Source organism: Mastomys coucha, unplaced genomic scaffold (genome assembly GCF_008632895.1).
Source record: "Mastomys coucha isolate ucsf_1 unplaced genomic scaffold, UCSF_Mcou_1 pScaffold16, whole genome shotgun sequence".
In the NCBI taxonomy this organism is placed as follows: Eukaryota; Metazoa; Chordata; class Mammalia; order Rodentia; family Muridae; genus Mastomys; species Mastomys coucha.
The window spans coordinates 36,925,925-36,944,840 of record NW_022196898.1 but is presented as its reverse complement, the minus strand read 5'-3'; the positions used below and the strand labels follow the sequence as shown (position 1 = coordinate 36,944,840).

Here is an 18,916-nt window from a genome sequence, read left to right as displayed (position 1 = left end):
TCCCTGGAGAATGGGTTACACACAAGGAGGGACTCCTGTCTCAAAAGGGAAAACAAAAGAAGGGAAAGAAAAAAGAAAGAGGTGGGGGATCTGGAAGAAAGCAGAAGAGGGAAGGCTGAGGTGGGGTGGGGAGGTGACTCAGTGATACAAAGTGCTTATTACGAAAGCAAGCATGAGGACATGAATTTGGATCTTCAGCACCAAAGAGACAAAGGCAGGAAAATCCTTGGGGTTCACTGGCAGCCAGCTTAGCTCTGGGTTTAGTGATGGTGGGGTTAGATAGGTATGGCCCCCATAGCTTCATGTGTTTGAATGCTTGGCCCACAGAGAGTGGCACTATTAGGAGGTGGTAGCCTTGTTGTTGGAGGAAGTGTGTCACTGTGGGGATAGGCTCTGAGACCTCATATACAATAAGCTCAAGCGATACCCAGTATGGAAGACAGTCTCCTCCTGACTGCCCTTGGGTCAAGATGTAGAATTCTTTTTTTTTTTTTTTTTTTTTTTTTTTTTTTTTTTTGGTTTTTCGAGACAGGGTTTCTCTGTGTAGCCCTGGCTGTCCTGGAACTCACTCTGTAGACCAGGCTGGCCTCGAACTCAGAAATCCGCCTGCCTCTGCCTCCCAAGTGCTGGGATTAAAGGCGTGCGCCACCACCGCCCGGCAAGATGTAGAATTCTTGGCTCCTCCAGCACCATGTCTGCTTGCATGCTGCCATGCTTCCTGCCATGATGATAATGGACCAAACCTCTGAAACTGTAAGCCAAACCCCATTAAATGCTTGTCTTTACATGAGTTGCTATGGTCATGTTGTCTCTTCACAGCAATGAAACCCTAAGACGATGGCAAAGCTTAACTCTTGTTTGTTTTGTTTTAGAGACAGACACTATTTATTGTATAGCTCTGGCTGTCCTGGAACTCTCCAGCTGGCCTCCAATTCACAGAAATCTACTTGCCTCTACCCCCCAAGTGCTGGAATTAAAGATTCATGCTTTCATGCCCTACCCAACAAGGCATATCTCAAAAACAAGGTGGAGGGACATAGAGGAAGACACTCAGTATTGCCCTTTGACTTCCACACATCCACACATATGCATACATGTACACATAAGCATGCAGACACAAACTTGCATACATTGCTACACGTGACTGTCCTCTGAGCCAAACATCTTCAGGAGTTCAGCCATGCAAAGGGCATCTCAGCTGGGCCTGTTGGCTGTTTACACCTGTCACAGAGGGAGGAGTGTCAAGGGTCAGTAGACCCTCACCTGAGTCCCAGCCTCGCCATATCACCTCCATGCCATTTTTCCCAAATTGCATTGCGAGTGACCTGGGGAGGGGCCAGGGGAGATGGGGCCAGGGAGTGGGGTGGCATGTGCTCCATCTAAGTAGCTACCAGAAAGCCAGCATCCCCGCTAGGTCAAGACTTTCCAGTGTGATCTTTGGCAGCAAGGACACACCCACACTCCCGTAAGTTTCCCTCACTTGTGTTCTGTAAGTCAACCCATGAACTCATTGGCTACCCAGAGCAAACTTTGGTGGAGCTGAACCTCAGTTTGTTGAAGTGGAAACTTAAGGGTTCTTGGGAAAGCCAGTTGTGTCGGATGATGTTTTTGCTGGTGTAAACACACGAAGGAACATTTCACTGAAGCAGACACAGGTGAAAGGATGTTCTGTTAAAGCAAGCACATGATGAAGGATTCTTCAATACCAATACCCGTGTATTGATACATCTTACATTGTGTAGTTGAGCTCCACTTATCAGGACTCCATAGACAGAAGCACACCAAGAAACTTCTGATGGTGTGCTATGGTTTCTTGCCGCTACCATGGACTCGGACAGTCGGCAGAGGCAAGACATGTGGTGAGGCAAGACTCAGAGGACATGTGATGTTTGGAGGGAGTATAAATAGGACTCAGTGGACAGTGAAAAGAGGGTTGCTGGTAGAGCTAGCTGTGCAACGTTTGTTGGTCTCACATCTTCACTGATCACTGATCTTTGCTTCGCTGAGAGATACACAGCCAGGAACTTTTCCTGGCATTTCTGTTGGCCCTGATCCCTCCTGCTGACACATGCAGATTCGCTGAGGGAGGCCTGGCTGTTTCTGCTACATCATGCCACTTCTGCTGTTATTCCAACTCTACCTAACTGGACTGCTGGTGTATCCATGAAGTATCTGTGAGTGGATTGAGCTGCTGCTGCTGAGCTGTGAACTGAACGGCCAATTTCCTGATTTCCTGGGATTTGCTCCAAAGAACAATTTCTAAACAGGTCCACTTTCCCGGTATCCTTTCTTTTCCTCTACCTCTGGTGGGTGGTGGGCTAAAAGGGTGGTTAAAGTGTTAAGAGCCATCATTAACAATAGGGCTTAAGGGCTGGAGAGATAGCTCAGCTGTTAAGAGCACTGACTGCTCTTCCAGAGGTTCTGAGTTCAATTCCCAGCAACCACATGGTGGCTCACAACCATCTGTAATGGGATCTGACACCCTCTCCTGGAGTGTCTGAAGACAGCTACAATGTAATTACATATAATAAATAAATAAAATTAAAGTTACAGTTTGTTATTGGGACCATAGGTGGGTAGGTGTTTATATGTCTTCCCTGGAAAAGAACTTTAGCAATACACACATGAACATGTATACACATGTTTAAAACATGTACAAAATAGGAGGGAGGGAAGAAGGAAAGAGAGAAAGAAAAAGACAGCATGAGTGTGTTGCCCAGCAGCTCCGGGCACTTGAAGAGCCACTGTGGGCCTCTCCACTGTAAAGTGAACCCCTTGCTTGTGGGCCATGATTGCAGGGAACTTGCAGGGGCTCATCATTTCCTTTGTGCCCTGGACATCAGGGCTGGTCTAGGTGCTTGGTCAGGACAGACAAAACTGGCTCAAAATAAGCACTGGTGAAGCAGCTGTTCCCTTCCAGATCAATGTGCCCCAAAGTAGCTGATGGGTCACAGGACTGCCCTTCTGTGGAGGGCCGAGCCTCCAGCCCCGAGCACAGAAGCAGTCCTGGTGAGGAGGTGCAGCAGGGTCTCCACGACCCCCACCATTGGTGACTCCGTTCATGAGCCCATAGCGCTGGTCCACAGAGTGCTGGGTTACAAGCATTGCAGGGGGTCGGGGGGAGGTTGCAGAGGGGGTTCTGCTGTTAAGACTGCTAGCTTTGCCAGGCGGTGGTGGTGCACTCAGGAGGCAGAGATAGGCGGATCTCTGTGAGTTCATGGCCAGCCTAGTCTGTGTGATGAGTTCCAGAACACCCAGGTCTACGTAGAGTGATCTTGTCTCCAAAACAGCCAAAGCCAAAACAAAACAACAGCACTTGCTGATCTTGCCAAGGACTTGAGTTCAGTTCCCAGTGCTTACTGGGATGGCTCACAACCACCTGTAACCCCAGCTCCAGGGGAGCCAAATGCCCTTTCCTGGGCTCCATGGGCACCTGCACACATAGAGATAAGAATAAAATAAAAACCATGTACGTGCTCCAACATCAAGACCACTCAACAATGTGTTGGCACCATTTTACATGTGAAGAAACTGAGGCTCAGAGAGAAGGTGCGTGCCCCAACACCACAGAGGAGTGAGCCTGCAGGGAAGGCGATGCACACCTCTGGTTCCTCTGGTGGTCTCCTCTGAGCTGGCCCCTAGTGGTCTGATGCCCAGCTGCAGATCCAGATCCAGCCCCCAGTCCCCCACAGCTGTACCATCTTTCATTTCTAAGCTGGGCTGTACTTCCTGACCCCCTTCTGAGGCTATGAAAGCCCCCATTCTCTGAGCACAGCTGTGCCAGCACTCGGCCCCTCCCAGACAAGAAGCCAGGTGTCTGGGCCCTGAGGGGGGCTGGCTGCCAATGCAGGAGAGGGCAGAGCAAGTCTAAACAGCCCTCCCAGTGGCCACTTCAGAAGGGCACACAGTAAGAGGATGTTTGGGAGCAGCGTGGGTTCTCACCTCAGGCCACAGCTTTGGCCTGTGTGGAAGCTATTGCCCTGGGAAATCGGCAGGGGATTGCTGGTTCTTCAAGAGAGCCTGGAAACGTCTCCAGGGCAGGCTGGGAGGCAGCCAGCGGCAGCATGTGGGGACAAGGGAAGCCACCGCCTGGCTTTCTCCAAGCTTGCCTTCCTCCTCACTCTTTTCCTGAGCCCTTGGTGCAGCAGTCCAGAGCAGGCCCTTCTGATTCAGCCGGCTGACCCTTGTGACACCACAGTTTACCATGTGGCATCTGGAAGACCCTTGTGGCTATGAGAACCATCATGCCCTGTTGCTAGGACACGGGTTTGTGCAGGAAAGCTGCCTTTCCCGGCTCTGTTGGCTTCCAGTGCCAGGATCTCTGTCTAAGATCTAAAGGGGTTGCAAGGAACAGGCCTGGGTCCAGGAGCACCTCAGATGGAGAATAGAAATGAGCAGAGTCCTTTGGCAAGACTCCATAATCGGAGAAAAGATTACCTATCAGCAATGGCTAGAGGTATGTGGGTGTACCTCAGTGCAAATGTCCCCAGCTGGGGGGGTGAGAATGTCTTCTTATATAATGCCCACTTTATAGAAAGGGCTCCCTCTCAAAGGCTCAGTCCCAATGTGCTGCTAAGCCCCTAACCAGAACTCTTGGGGTAGACTTTCATAAGGGTGTAAATGACAACACAGAATAGGACTTTCACGGAGTGATGGGGGCTCTGCTGGGTGGGTAGGGCTATGATCCGGAAGCAGAAGAGGGTGGGTGGATCAGAGGCCAAGGCATTCCTGACAGATGGCTGCCTGCTGGCTCTGCTGGCCCCAGGATTCCCCTTCCCCCAGGATGTGCACACTGGTAACTCTGAGCAGGGGGGAGGGGAGGTGTCTCTTTCCTGTCTTCCCTGGTCCGCATCAGGTTTTCCCAGGCAAAGACTGCGTTACATCCGAGACACCAGCTGGGCTGAATTGCAGTCCCTTAGTTTCTTTCCTAACCCCACCTGGGGGACCTGCAGCCCTATGGAGCCCTTGTGTTGGTGAACCATGCAGGTGCAACCCAGACCTGGCACCAGAACCTCAGAGTCCTTCCTGGCTGCTGACTCCCCAAACAGGCCCTGGTGCATAGATAACTTTTGGTTCAAGCTTAAGGATTGAGTACATGAAGGCCTCCTGCCCAGCTTCTCCAGGAGCCCCACTCTGTCTCCTCCTGCTGGCACCACTGCCTGGCAGCTGTCTCCCTGCGTGACTCTGCCCCGGGTTTCAAGGTCCTTCTGTCCTGTCCGTACAGTGGGCGGCATTAGCTGGAATCCTCTCTTTAAACTTGCAAGGGTTTGGAGCAGAGTTTGTTTTTTTCCAGAGGTTCTGAAGGCGTTTTGGAACTCCATCCACAGCATGGGGGTGGGGCATGGCTAGGAAACTGTTCCCTGAGTTGGGGGGGTTAAGGCGTCTGCAGACAGGCAGGCTGCATTTGGGGGTCTAGAAATGATAGGTCTCAGTCCCCACACCGGCCTTGCTGGCGTCCAGAGGACTGAGGACAGGGATCTGGCTGAGTGGCCCACAGCTGGTGCCAAGGCTTTGCCTGGAGAGGAGGAGAGGAGGCAAGAGAGAGGAGGAAAGTGGGGAGCCTGGGAAAGCAGGGAGAAGCAGCGGGTGAAGTGGGGGGGGGGCAACTGGCAGTCCTCGAGGCCCACCCCCAGGCTCCTGGGTGCACACTTGGGCAGCCCAGCTGGGGCTAGCAGGCTCTCGCTCTGAACACATTGGTCTGCAACCTGTGATGCCTGTTCCTTCACTTAACTGCGCCACTAGGCACTCCGCGCCTAGATTCTCTTGAGTTGCCTGGCCTAACCCATAGTTCTGCGGTTCAATCTCCACCTCTGGTCAACGACTGCAAAGTCAGCTCCTCCGCTGTGGAGGGAGAGGGAGCACCGGCGGAGCACAACCCGATCAAAGCTTCCTCAAGAGGGACGGCTGTGGTCATCTGCATCTTCTCTAGCTTCAGAAAAGGACTTCCCCTTTTCACCCAGCAGTGCCCTCTTTCCCGGGGCAAAGTTCCCATCGTCCCTCCATCCTCTGCGCGACTAAGTTTGAGCCGGTCCTCCTTCCTGTAACCAATGAGAAGTCCCTCCCGTGTTCTAACTCTCCATCCTGCGTATCCACAGCGCCCTCCATCGCTCCCTCCCCGCCCCTTCTGCCCTCCCCGCGGCAAGTCCTGGGCTCCCGTCCGCGGAACCTTGTCCTACTTCGCTTGTCCTCGCTCTGGCCGCTGTCGCCCAGGAACCTGAGCAGAGAAGGCAGCGGGTCCCGTGACCGCGCAGAGCCCCCCACGAGGGCAGCAAGGGCCGAGGACGGCGGGGAAGAAGGCGGGGCGCGTGGGAAGAAAGGGGGTTTTGTGAGGCTCCCGGCGAGCTGGCGCCCCCGTCTGCGTCCCGCGCGCCCGGCCCTGCTCGCGCCCGCGCATTGCGCTGCAGTCTCGGCTGCGGCTGCGGGACGCGCGGTGTGCGGAGGGGACCTCGCAAGGTGAGTGAGGAGGCCTGGCCCTGTCGGTCGCTTGCTTGCTGTGTGACCTTGGGTAAGTTTCTTGACCTCTCTGAGCCTGAGGATCCGGGCATGGGCGAGCCTGGCTGCTGTGGGCGACGGGGACAGTCGCCCACCGTAGGTTCTTGGGGTTTCCCCCAGGCATTCGGGGGCGCGGCCAGCAGCGGCGCCTCTCCGAGGGTGGGCGTGCAGCGCACCGTGAGGGCATCGGCACCCTGAGCCACGCGTCTGCTCGCTCACTGTCCCCGCCGCGCAGCCTTCAGGAACAAGGGGGCGTCTGGGCTGCGGAGCGGCTGAGGATGCCCGGGTTGGAGACAGGGGGCTGCTGAGCTCGGGTCCTTGGGGTGGCCTTCCTCCGGGAAGTGTCAGAGCGCCCGAGCTCTGAAAAGGAGCCACTCTTGGCCACTTGGATCAGAAATTGATGTCTCAGGGCAGTCGGATCCTCTGACCCCATGCTTCCTTCCTCGTCCCGTGCTGCCCCAACACGGGTAAAAGAGGCGACCACAGGGCCGAGCGCGAGAGTAGCTCCTGCTCTCGGCCTCCCCTCCTCAGAATGCCCCAGCATCTGGCTCCCTCGTGCTTCCCAGTGATAACCCGAGTTACTGTTCGCACGGCCCGCAGCACAGCACAGGCCAGAGCGGTGCTTAGCAGGGGAGTCCTGGGAGGATCTGGGAGGACCACTTAGGCTCAGGCAAGCGACTATGAAGGCAGACCGAGTGGGAGATGGAGCCAGTGAGAATAAGTATGATCGGTAGGAAATTTTGCCTGACGTTGTAACTGACCCCGGCTGCGTCATCAGCCATGTAGACCTGGGTCCCCGAATCCTTCCAAGTCTGGCTCTTTAAAGACTGCGTTCATTACCTGTGCAGCTTTCCTTCCTGAGGGCACAATGGCCTGGCTCCCGACTTGGCTCAGAGGTAGCCCTAACCCTCTCTGGGGGGCATCTACCTCACTTTCCCTATGAGCCTGTAAGCGCAATGGGATCCCCAGAAAGAGAAACTGTTTCCAGAGCTGAGAGCCAGGGCAGGGGGGCTGGGGGTGGCCTCTCCCTGTACCCTTCTCCAGTACACTCCAAGTTGCAGGCTTTCACAAAAGATGGGTGGGGGAAGGAGCAACTGGATGCAGGCCAGACTGGCAGGGACAGGGTCTTTGTCCCAGCTGGCTTCTGAGCCAGGAGATCCGGTGGGAAAGCCGTGCCAGGCAGAGGGGAATAGCTGGGAGCAAAGTAGGAGGGAGGGAGGGGGCAGAGGATGTTGGGCACCAGGGGAAGCGTCCTCACAAGTCCTGGTGGAGAGGAAGCCGAAGGAGAAGTCGTTGTTTCAGCAGGGTTCAGCCTAGGAGGCCCTCCTGGAAGAGGAGGTTAGGAAGGGAAGGCTGGAGCTTTACTGTGGGGGAAACTCCTGGTTGGCACCTGAGGGCGGGGGCCGAGGGGGTGAAGTGGGACCATAGCTGTGCTCCCAACCCCACTCTTGTGTCTGTGGGTTTGAGTCTCCAACCCCTAGAGGCTGCCTGGACCTGCAGGTGCCCAAGTCCCTCACACAGAATGATGTCTTTGCATCTCACCTACCCTTGTCTTTCATACACAGGAACCCGTCTCTAGGTGACTTATAATTCCTAACTGTGTGCATGCTGTTTAGGGAACAGGGACAAAAAAACTCTGTATGTGTTCAGTACAGACTCTTTTTTCCCCCCTGCATGTTTGCCAGGTGGCTGGTTTGGATGCATAGATTTTGAATACAAGTATACGGAGAGCCAATTTCACGGTACCACTCATCACTGTGTTACAAGTATTCGCTGACATCTGTTGTGTGTCTGGTGCTGGCATATGCACAGGGTGTTTTCTGTTGTAGACTATAGATAGGTAAGTAGGTAACTATGTATAGATGATAACTAGACAGGTACACAGACAGAGGGATCACTCAAGCCTACAGCCCCATCAACATTCATAGCGTGGGAATGATGGTGATTTTTTTTCCAATTAAGAGGACACAGGCTCAGGGAGGGCAAGGACCTTGGTTTAGGTCACACAGTGAGTTGACTGGGGACACCTCTTGGTGCTTGGAGATAGGAATCAGACAGAGTTAGGGGTGATCTGGTATGGGCTGCCTGCATGGTGGGACAGAGAACCGGAGAAGTCTAACAACTTTCCTCTTCAAGTTCTTCCATCAGTTTGCAGCATGATCCCCCTGCTTCTGTCCCTGCTGGCGGCCCTGGTCCTGACCCAAGCCCCTGCAGCCCTCGCTGATGACCTGAAAGAAGACAGCTCAGGTAAGTAGCCCTCCCTTGTCTCTGCTACATCTCTCCCAGGGCAGAAAGTTGTCTTGGTTTAGCCCCAGCCACCACTTCCAGCCTAGGCACCCGGAAGGAGATATGGAAGCGCTGTGGGCAAAGGCTGGAGCCAACTGTAAAACAGGGATGAGGTGGGGACCCTAGTAAGTAGGGGAGTCTTGGGATCAGGGTTGCAAAGGGGCACGAGGTACGAGGCTAAGGGTAGAGGATCAAATTCAGGACCCTGGGCAGGGCTCAGCACCCTAAGCTGGGTGGTGCACCCCAGGCGCCTTGGTCCGGCGGGGCGGGGCTTGGAGCCACGTGCACAGGCGCACTGCGTCCTGCGTCTGGCTGCAGCCCGCTTTGACCCCTGTCCACAGAGGATCGAGCCTTCCGCGTGCGCATCGGTGCCACGCAGCTGCGGGGCGTGCTGGGCGGTGCCCTGGCCATCCCATGCCACGTCCACCACCTGCGGCCGCCGCCCAGTCGCCGGGCCGCTCCGGGCTTTCCCCGGGTCAAGTGGACCTTCCTGTCTGGGGACCGGGAGGTGGAGGTGCTGGTGGCTCGCGGGCTGCGCGTCAAGGTAAACGAAGCCTACCGGTTCCGCGTGGCGCTGCCTGCCTACCCCGCATCGCTCACGGATGTGTCTCTAGTACTGAGCGAACTGCGGCCCAATGATTCCGGGGTCTATCGCTGCGAGGTCCAGCACGGTATCGACGACAGCAGTGATGCAGTGGAGGTCAAGGTCAAAGGTTAGAGGGCAGAGGAAAGTGAGATCCCTAGAGAGAGGGAGGAAAGGACTCAGGCCCTCCAGGGAGGTGATTGTGAGGCGGCTTAGCAAACCCTTCAGGGGAAAGGCACAGGCTGAATGTGGGGCCAGAGACGAGGGGGAAGGCAGTCCCACAAGCTGTAGCGTGAGCACAATCGGACTTTGCCTTTTGTTAACTGGAAGTGACAGAGACGGTAGGGGAGGTCAGTATGCTGGTGATCCGCAAGTCAGGAGTTCTCTCTGCTCCTCAGGGGTCGTCTTCCTCTACAGAGAGGGCTCTGCACGCTATGCTTTCTCCTTTGCTGGAGCCCAGGAAGCCTGCGCTCGCATAGGAGCCCGAATCGCCACCCCTGAGCAGCTCTATGCTGCCTATCTCGGCGGCTATGAGCAGTGTGATGCAGGCTGGCTGTCCGACCAAACTGTGAGGTGGGCTGGGGATGTAGACCAAGAACTCCTGGTCACATCAGGGTGCTTGCTGCCTCCACCCTCCATCGAGGTTCCTCAGGGTTCCCTGCCTCTGGAGAGAAAACTGGCCTATGGTCCTGCCTTTCCTGCATCCTGACACCCCCCCTTCCCCACTTGCCACACAGCAGTAGGGTTGCTATGAGACAGCCTCCTAGGGGAAGATAACAGTCATTAGCCTCTTCCTCTCTCTTAGGTACCCCATCCAGAACCCACGAGAGGCCTGCTATGGAGACATGGATGGCTACCCTGGAGTGCGGAACTACGGAGTAGTGGGTCCTGATGATCTCTACGATGTCTACTGTTATGCTGAAGACCTAAATGGTGATTAAGAGTGACAAGCCCTTCTGCAACATGGTCCTTGGTTTCTTCTGGGGCCTCCACTAGACCTCATGTGTCTAAGGGGACAGGCACTTGATATACTCCTCCAAACACTGTCCCAGAAGCAAGCTCATGAGCAAGCCTAGCAAATAGCAGACAGTGGGGGTGGGGCTGGGGCTGGGGTGGGGTGGTGAGTTTCAGTGGAATCCTATAGAGCAAGGAATTGGGGCCATGTGGACTTGGTACTATCAGATGGGCAAGGTGACCCCATGCCAGGAATGAGCTTGCCTAGGAACCTTTAAACGTCTAGAGTGGAAGGACTGCCAACTGCTTGGTGACCCAGCTCCTCTTTTCACTCAGGAGAACTATTCCTAGGGGCCCCTCCCAGCAAGCTGACGTGGGAGGAGGCTCGGGACTACTGTCTGGAACACGGTGCACAGATCGCTAGCACAGGCCAGCTGTACGCAGCCTGGAATGGTGGCCTGGACAGATGTAGCCCCGGCTGGCTGGCTGATGGCAGCGTGCGCTACCCCATCATCACACCCAGCCAACGCTGTGGGGGCGGCCTGCCAGGAGTCAAGACCCTCTTCCTTTTTCCCAACCAGACTGGCTTCCCCAGCAAGCAGAACCGCTTCAATGTCTACTGCTTCCGAGGTGAGCGGCCTCAGGAGCCATGGCAGGCCTGGAATTCTAGCCCCCACCATCTTCTTGGTCATTTGCCCACAGGGGTGTGGTGCCAGCTTGTCATCGAGGGTCTGGGCATCTTCCCTATGTATACCTGCCATCCCCTCAGTAGCCTGTACCAGCTTCTGCTGGTTTCAAAGCTGCCTCAGTCCTTGTGTCTGTCAGCATATTGGCCAACAGAGGTAGCAGACATTCTTTCACTTCCATGAACCAACTGTTCCGTTCTTCAGTGGGTAAAATACACGTGGGAGTGGAACGCCCCTTAGAATGTTCCAGATCCTATAGCTTACAGGTGTCAGGGCTTTCAACACTGAGTATTGAGGAGGGGACAGAGAGTGGTACTGGGAAGCCACCTGCATGCAGATTCTCAGCCAAGCACTTTGTCCTGAAAGAAGCAGTAAGAGGCACTAGTGTGGAGGGGCAGGGAGGGGAGATGGAGGACAGATATAGGTTTGCTGGTCTGTGGTGGCCCAGAGCAAGGCTTGCTGGAACAGGTCATACAGTCCTGTCTGTCCTGACTAGAGATAGCCCTCTGAGCTCCTCTTGGCCCAATTCTACTTTGGAGTCATTGGCTCTCTGCTCTAGTTCCCTCCCCAGAGGATGATGAGGTCACTCACCCTGAGCCAGGGAGCACCGCACCCACAAGGTGGTCCCTTCCCTTGCCTGTGGCTTTAGCTGAGCTCCAAGCTCCTCAGACAGTGACCACTGAGTACTTACTGCTCCTGAGAGATGGTGTCTATACCCTTCTCCATGAAAATTTAGCCTGCTCGGCCCAAAGCCTGCTCCATCCACCCACTGCATATCCACACTTAAGGGAGCAGCTCACTCAGCCTTTCCAGACCCCTCTGAAGGAAAGTGAGCCCCCACTTTGTCTTACTGTTTCTCAAGTGTTCTCTCTATTGTGTAATGTGTTTATTGCCTATGTCTATTTTCTTCAGGTTTCCCTAGCATTCTCTATACCACACTCAGAGAAGGCCTGGCCTAAAACTAACAGGCACTCCATTAGTACTTGAGGGATGAGTAATAAAATTCCGGGGGGCTGGGGGGGGTGGCTCGAACTCCCTGTGAAGTACATTCCAGGACCTGTAGAGGTCTAGCCTAGAGCCTCAGATGCAGGCCATACCCTGGGAGGATTCAGATGCCTACTTAGCTTCCCACTGGCCTTTTCCTCTTGGCACAGACTCTGCCCATCCCTCTGCCTTCTCTGAGGCCTCCAGCCCAGCGTCAGATGGACTAGAGGCCATTGTCACAGTGACAGAGAAGCTGGAGGAACTGCAGCTGCCTCAGGAGGCTATGGAGAGTGAGTCTCGTGGGGCGATCTACTCCATCCCCATCACAGAAGATGGCGGAGGAGGAAGCTCCACGCCAGAAGACCCAGCAGAGGCCCCCAAGACTCCTCTAGGTAACCCATAAGCCTTTACCTTGCGTTCTCATTACTTGAAAGAAGCTGGGGGTAGGAGGGTAAGCCCAAATGGACACTGGGGTCATGACTGGCATAATTCTGCCTTAGGTATCTCTCCTATCACTCTCCCAAATTTGGTATTCAAGTAAATCCCACCCCCAATTCTCTGCAGCTAGAGAAACTTGTGTTTAGAGAGTGCTCTCTGGGAAGGAAATATATTCCTTACCTACCCCAAGATTGGAAAATGTTGGCAGACTGGGAGAGGGAGAGGCAACAACTTTTTCTGCCCAAGTAAGAGGCAGTTTGCCGAGCCCTTCAACGCGTAGGCCAGGTCAGAGTTCTTCCTGACAGGCATCGCACCAGGAGCACCACCTCTCCCCCTCACCTCAGGCCCCACCCTTCCCCTACCTTCCCTTGCTTGGTCTGGGGCGCTGTCTCTGGTGCTGAACTGTCTTGCTGTGGTCAGAATCGGAAACCCAATCCATGGCACCACCTACCGAGTCCTCAGAAGAGAAAGGCGTAGCCCTGGAGGAAGAAGAAAGATTCAAAGACACAGAGACTCTGGAGGAAGAGAAGGAGCAGGAGGACCTGTGGGTGTGGCCCAGGGAGCTCAGCAGCCCTCTCCCTACTGGCTTGGAAACAGAGCACTCACCCTCCCAGGTGTCCTCGCCAGCCCAGGCAGTTCTACAGCTGGGTGCCTCACCTTCTCCCAGGCCTCCAAGGGTCCGTGGACCGCCTGCAGAGACTTTGCTCCCCCCGAAGGAGGGAAGCCTCACATCCACTCCAGATGGGGCAAGAGAAGTAGGGGGGGAAGTTGGGAGCCCTGAGCTCTCTGGGGTTCCTCGAGAAAGTGAGGAGGCAGGGAGCTCCAGCTTGGAGGATGGCCCTTCCCTACTTCCAGCTACATGGGCCCCTGTGGGTAGCAGGGAGCTGGAGACGCCCTCAGAAGAGAAGTCTGGAAGAACTGTTCTGACAGGCACCTCAGTGCAGGCCCAGCCCGTGCTGCCCACCGACAGTGCCAGCCGCGGTGGAGTGGCTGTGGCTCCCTCATCAGGTAACTCTGCTGAAGGCTCAATGCCCACTTTCCTCCTTTTCCTCCTCCTCCAGCTCTGGGCCACTTGATGCACTGGCCTTTAATCCACCTTCTCCCTGGACCCTCTGGTCCTTTGACCTCTCGTTCCCTTTCCTGTCTCCTCCTGTGGATCTTCCATCTTGGACCTTCCATTCTGTCACTTCCAGCCCAGTTCTCTGATCCTCTGCTCTCCCCGCCCCACCACTGACCTTTGAGCCCTCTGCTGTAGCTCACATCTCACTAGCCACACAGAATGTCCTCATGCCCCTTCCTGGTGCCCTCACCAACCTTCCCACCCCTTGAAGGCAGGCCCATCTCTGCTGCTCTCTCCCTTTGTCCTTTGTTCCATCCCTTCAACCACCTCCATCGATTCCAGGGAAGCCTGAGAGACCATACCTGCCCCTTACCTCTGGGGACCAGAACACTCACCCCAAAGAGCCTTAAGCCACTACTTCTGTGAAGTATTTTTTGACTGTTTCATGGAAAACAAGCCTTGGAAATAAATCTGTATTAAATTGCTTTGTACCCAGCCGTTGGCAGCCTCTCCATCTCCAGCTGTCCTTTCTGCTCATTGCTGTGTCTGAATCAGGAATCTCTGGTTCTCTGTACCCTCTCCATCCTCTGTCTCTCCTCGTGTCTCTTTGCCACTCTTCTTCAGCCAACATCCTTACTGCCCCAGCAGGGTAGCAGCTTCTTACTATTCCCCCTGTCTCTCCTTGAGCCATCTACACTTCCCTTCATACTGCTGGGACCCCAGACTTGACTGTACATATCACCCAAGGGAGTCCTCCATCACCTACAGAAGAAACCCACACTGCCTGGGTATGATGTGTAGCCTACCCAGGTAGTTCCTGCTTGGAGCTGGTTCTCTGTCTTTCCAAGACTTAAGGATATCATCTTCCTCAGTGCACCCAGCAAGAGACAGTACTATTTATTATCCCTGTGCCCAGTGCTCCCCTCCTACACTAACCCTGCACTAATGACCCCACTCCCATCCCAGGAGAAACAGTTTATGCTCTTCAACCCAAAGAACCTGGCTCATTCAGAACAGGGCGGAGTGGGCGGAAAGAAAGGAACTGGTTTCCACCACCTGAAAGGAAACTTCTGTCCCAGAAGCCCAAGGTTCCCATCAGAAGCCCTCTCAGGGAAGGCTGAGGCCCTCTCAGCTTCACCTCTCCTCCATGGCTCATGTGGAATATCACCCTTACCCCTTACGTCACAAAAAGCTCGTCCATTTCAGCTGTTGTCTTTTTGCCCACTGGCTTTGGTGTGGGTGTAGTGGGGAAAGGGGAGCCCCTTAGAGGTTCACTATAGTATCAACCCACCTGTAGAGAGAGCCAGAGGCCCTCTGGCCTACTGTCAGGAGGTGGGAAAGAAATGCTTTCTGTGGGGTAGAAAAAGAGGTGGGAAAAATCCAAAGGGGGGTCCGTCACACTGCACACTGCCCAGCCAAGGTCCAGGCCCTGTAGCCCACAGCCAGGTTGGGACTTAAGGCCTAAAGGACAAGGACTGAGCTTAAGAGTCTGTCCCCCAGGGTTAGAGGGCTACCCAGGAAGGAGAGGAGACTGGAGAAGCAGAAAGAGCGAGGGCTCCAAGGAGCTCAGGACTCTCACCCTTGTCACCTGAGACCATCCTTCACCCTCCTGGGGAAACTGTTAGCAGAGGGATGCTGGACATGTTAGATGTTAGCAGAGGGATGCTGGAAAGGCTGCTTGGTCAATGTACCGAATATAGTTGGGGCATCCCAGCTTCTCCTTCCTCCTCCCCTGCTGCTACCACCGGCTTGTGGGCCTTGTTCTCAGCTGCTGCTGCTGGAAAGTAGTTCTGAGAGACCTAGTCTGCTCTGTTTGTTAAAGGAGCCATTGTCTCTGGTTATTTGGACCAGAATGGAGTAGATGCTGACAGCTCCTCCAGCACCTAGGCATGGCTCAGAGAAAAGGCTGGAGAAGGTGACCCAGCCAGAGACTGGCAGGTATCCAGATCTCACAATCGACAGACTTGTGCCTCTTCCCTTTCTTGGCCTCTTTCCCCCTGGCTGCTCAGGGCTCACACGAGTGGGAGCTTGAGCCAGTCAGGAACTGGGAGATGAGAGTGAGGGAAGGTGCTCGGAACTCGGGGCTGGGCTGGAGCAATGGCCAGCTCCAGGCAGAACTCTTACCTTCCTGGTCTGGAAGATGTCTGGGCTGGGGGACCCGGGACCCACCCCTGGAGAGTTTAGTCTGCACGGCTCACCCTCACGTTCCTCCACCTCACTTCTCTCCCCTGTCAGGTGACTGTATCCCCAGCCCCTGCCACAATGGTGGGACATGCTTGGAGGAGAAGGAGGGTTTCCGCTGCCTATGTTTACCAGGCTATGGGGGGGACCTGTGCGATGTTGGTGAGTCTGTTGAAGGACACGGGGGCAGGTCAAAAGCCTGGAGCCTAGCCCAATATACTAGTTCCCGAGGTGGAGGGAGGTCACTGGTTTGGGCCTTGGCATGAATGAACTGCCACTTCAGGCAAGTTACATAGCTGGTTTGAACGTTCCTGTCACCGTCCTGTCTCCGGAACAGGGAGGAGGGTAGCGTCTTCTCCAGCGTGGAGGACTGCACAGGCCAGGGTTGGCAAGCCAGCTGACCCAGCCACTGCCCAAGAGCCCTCCAGGCTCAGGCCTCCTGGCTGCATTTGAGTGGCTCTGTGTCCTCCCCTCCCGCTGCTAGCCAGCCGGCTAAAGAAGCCAGCCTAAGACCTGGCAGCCTAAGCGGCTTCCTCCCCATGTGCTCCAGGCCTTCACTTCTGCAGCCCTGGCTGGGAGGCCTTCCAGGGTGCCTGCTACAAGCACTTTTCCACACGAAGGAGCTGGGAGGAGGCAGAAAGCCAGTGCCGAACGCTCGGTGCTCATCTGACCAGCATCTGCACCCCTGAGGAGCAAGACTTTGTCAACGGTGGGTGGAGCCTGGCTTCCTGCGCATGCTCCAGACCAAACCCACTCCTCACCCGCGCCTCTGCACACCTCCTTCCCTCCTCTCTCTCCCTCCTTCCTCTCTCACACCCCTTTCCCTTCCCTCACTCCTTTTACCTCTCACTCACACGTGGGAGATTGGGCTCCCACGTGTCCTACATTTGCGGGGCTGCCTGCTTTTCCCAGATGCAACTGCTTCGCTAACTCTGCGGTGGCAAGGTTTGCGTCTCTTCTTCCCCTTCCAAAGTGCTATTCTCCACCTGCATGTCCTTGCACCCATGGGTGTGAAGGTTACTTAAGAAAAACGGGCTAGAGAGATGGCTTCGCGGTTAAGAGCACTAGCTGCTCTTTGGAAGGGCCCAGGATTCAATTCCCAGCACCCACGTGACAGCTCACAACCATCTTTAACTCCCGTTCAGGGGTTGACCTCTGTCTGATGCCTTCTGGCCTCTGAGGACACTGCACACAAGTGGTGCACAGACACATATGTATGTGAAATACTCATACGCATAAAACACAAATTAAAAGTTTTCAAAAGAAAAAAATCTAGGGAGAGCCTTTAGGATAGTAAATCTGATTTTCTTCCCTGGTGGGAGGAAAAAGAAAGAGAGAAAAGGTGGGAGAACGTGGTTCATTCTTGGCTGCTTTCCTAGCAGAGGAACCTGTTTCTGAGCCAGCAGCCACAAGCCAGCAAAATCTGGGGAGAAGGTTTTTGGATGGACTCCCCAAAAGGTCATCACTGGCCCAGAAATACGGGGCTTCCTGCTCACTGCACCTCTGGCTTTTCTCTCCAGATCGATACCGGGAGTACCAGTGGATTGGGCTCAATGACAGGACCATCGAGGGTGACTTCTTGTGGTCAGATGGTGCCCCTCTGGTGAGGACTGTCACTGCACTGTAGTCTAGGTCACTTGAAGCCTTTCTCCCCTCAGTAACAGTCAATGTCTCTCCCTCCCTTTCTGACCGCGATGTTCCCCTTTCCCCTAGACCCCTTCTTTCTGCGTGCCTCTCCTCTCTGGCTCGTGTCTCCTTCCTGGAGAGCCCCTGTCCTCTTATTTCCCCTCCCTGCCTGTCCCAGTCACTAGACCCCGGCCCTTCCATATCCTGGGATACCCCCAAGTCCTCCTTTCTGTTCTCTGAGGGCATTTTCCTGGTACTTATGGAGTTTAAGCTTCTCACCACCTCCTCCACTCCCCCCTTCCCAGCTCTATGAAAACTGGAACCCTGGGCAGCCTGACAGCTACTTCCTGTCTGGGGAGAACTGTGTGGTTATGGTGTGGCATGACCAGGGACAGTGGAGTGATGTGCCCTGCAACTACCACCTATCCTACACCTGCAAGATGGGGCTTGGTGAGGGCTGCCGAGGGAAGGGTGGCTGGGACTGCCACTGTAAGAGGAGAGCAAAGCTACCCAGAAGAGCCTGTCAGGGTGTACCCCAGACTGTGGGGGGGTTGACACGCTACACTGACCCACTTCCTTAGGTCAACTGTGGCCAATCCTTTCTTCCCCATCAAGTTTCTAGGAGCCATCATCCGCAAAGCCAGGCTCCCAGCTTCTAAATGTGTACCCTTTGCAGTGTCCTGTGGGCCTCCACCACAGCTGCCCCTAGCGCAAATATTTGGTCGCCCTCGGCTGCGCTACGCGGTGGACACTGTGCTTCGATATCGGTGCCGAGAAGGGCTGGCCCAGCGCAACTTGCCGCTGATCCGCTGCCAGGAGAATGGGCTTTGGGAGGCCCCTCAGATTTCCTGTGTGCCCCGAAGGCCTGTAAGTGACAGGAGGAAACAGGTAGGGGGCACCAGCTACTTGGAAGCCCCTGGGCTCAAGACCCATTACGCCTGTCATTCACTGACTGAGCTTGCAATGACCACTGCCTCTCGCTGAGGCTCAAAGAAGGAAATGGGCCAGAGCTCTGGAGACCTCGTGGGTGCAGATGGCTGAGAACCTGCAACCACACTTGGGCTCCTAGGGCAGGACAAGTATTTTGAAAAGATCAGGGGTTAAGTAGCAAGGACCCAGGTTACCAAGGAGGAGTGCCGTGCGTGGGATGAGTATGGTTGTCTTCCCTAGGGTCGTGCTCTGAGCTCAATGGACGCTCCAGAAGGACCACGGAAACAGCTTCCGCTGCACAGGAAAGCACCGTTGACACCTCCCTCCGGTCTCTAGGGAACAGGCCTGGAAGACTGCTGCCCCCAGCAGGGCCCTCTCACTTCAGCTGCCTGTGCTCTTCCCCACAATAGGGGGTGACATGAGAGGGGTGGAACTGGAATTCAGAGGACAGCGCCCAAAGGGGTTTCTGGGAAACGCTTGGGTGACTCCGCCCAGCCTAGGCCCCGCCCCCTCGTACAAGGCCTCAGGTTTTACGGAGTAAGTCCCTAAGTGCCTCTACTGCCCTCTCACGTCAGCTGCCTCCTTGCCCCTCAATTTCTTTAGGGGACACTGTGCTACTCGTTCTTGATTTTTCAAAGGGTTTTTAGGATGGAGTGCCAGCAAAACCAGATGGAAATAAAGTTGTTTGAACCCAGA

The 18,916-nt window shown here is 55.1% G+C and overlaps 1 protein-coding gene across 9 annotated transcripts; it reads left to right on the top strand.

The window, feature by feature from the left end:
• Positions 1-6,122: 6,122 nt before the first annotated feature.
• Bcan (brevican) lies at positions 6,123-18,916 on the top strand. Of its 9 annotated transcripts, XM_031374328.1 has the most exons (15): positions 6,123-6,505; positions 8,178-8,234; positions 8,641-8,739; positions 9,120-9,491; positions 9,760-9,934; positions 10,167-10,294; positions 10,652-10,945; positions 12,156-12,377; positions 12,844-13,431; positions 15,719-15,826; positions 16,215-16,373; positions 17,185-17,267; positions 17,596-17,740; positions 17,967-18,157; positions 18,461-18,916. In XM_031374328.1, the coding sequence occupies exons 3-15, from the start codon at positions 8,649-8,651 to the stop codon at positions 18,554-18,556; spliced, it is 2,652 nt and encodes an 883-aa protein (XP_031230188.1). In that variant the 5' UTR covers positions 6,123-6,505; positions 8,178-8,234; positions 8,641-8,648; the 3' UTR covers positions 18,557-18,916. The 9 variants fall into 9 exon arrangements, with proteins under 9 accessions (XP_031230188.1, XP_031230190.1, XP_031230183.1 ...); XM_031374330.1 differs by lacking the exon at positions 8,178-8,234 and having other exon boundaries at positions 6,123-6,453; XM_031374323.1 differs by lacking the exon at positions 8,178-8,234 and having other exon boundaries at positions 6,123-6,453; positions 8,629-8,739.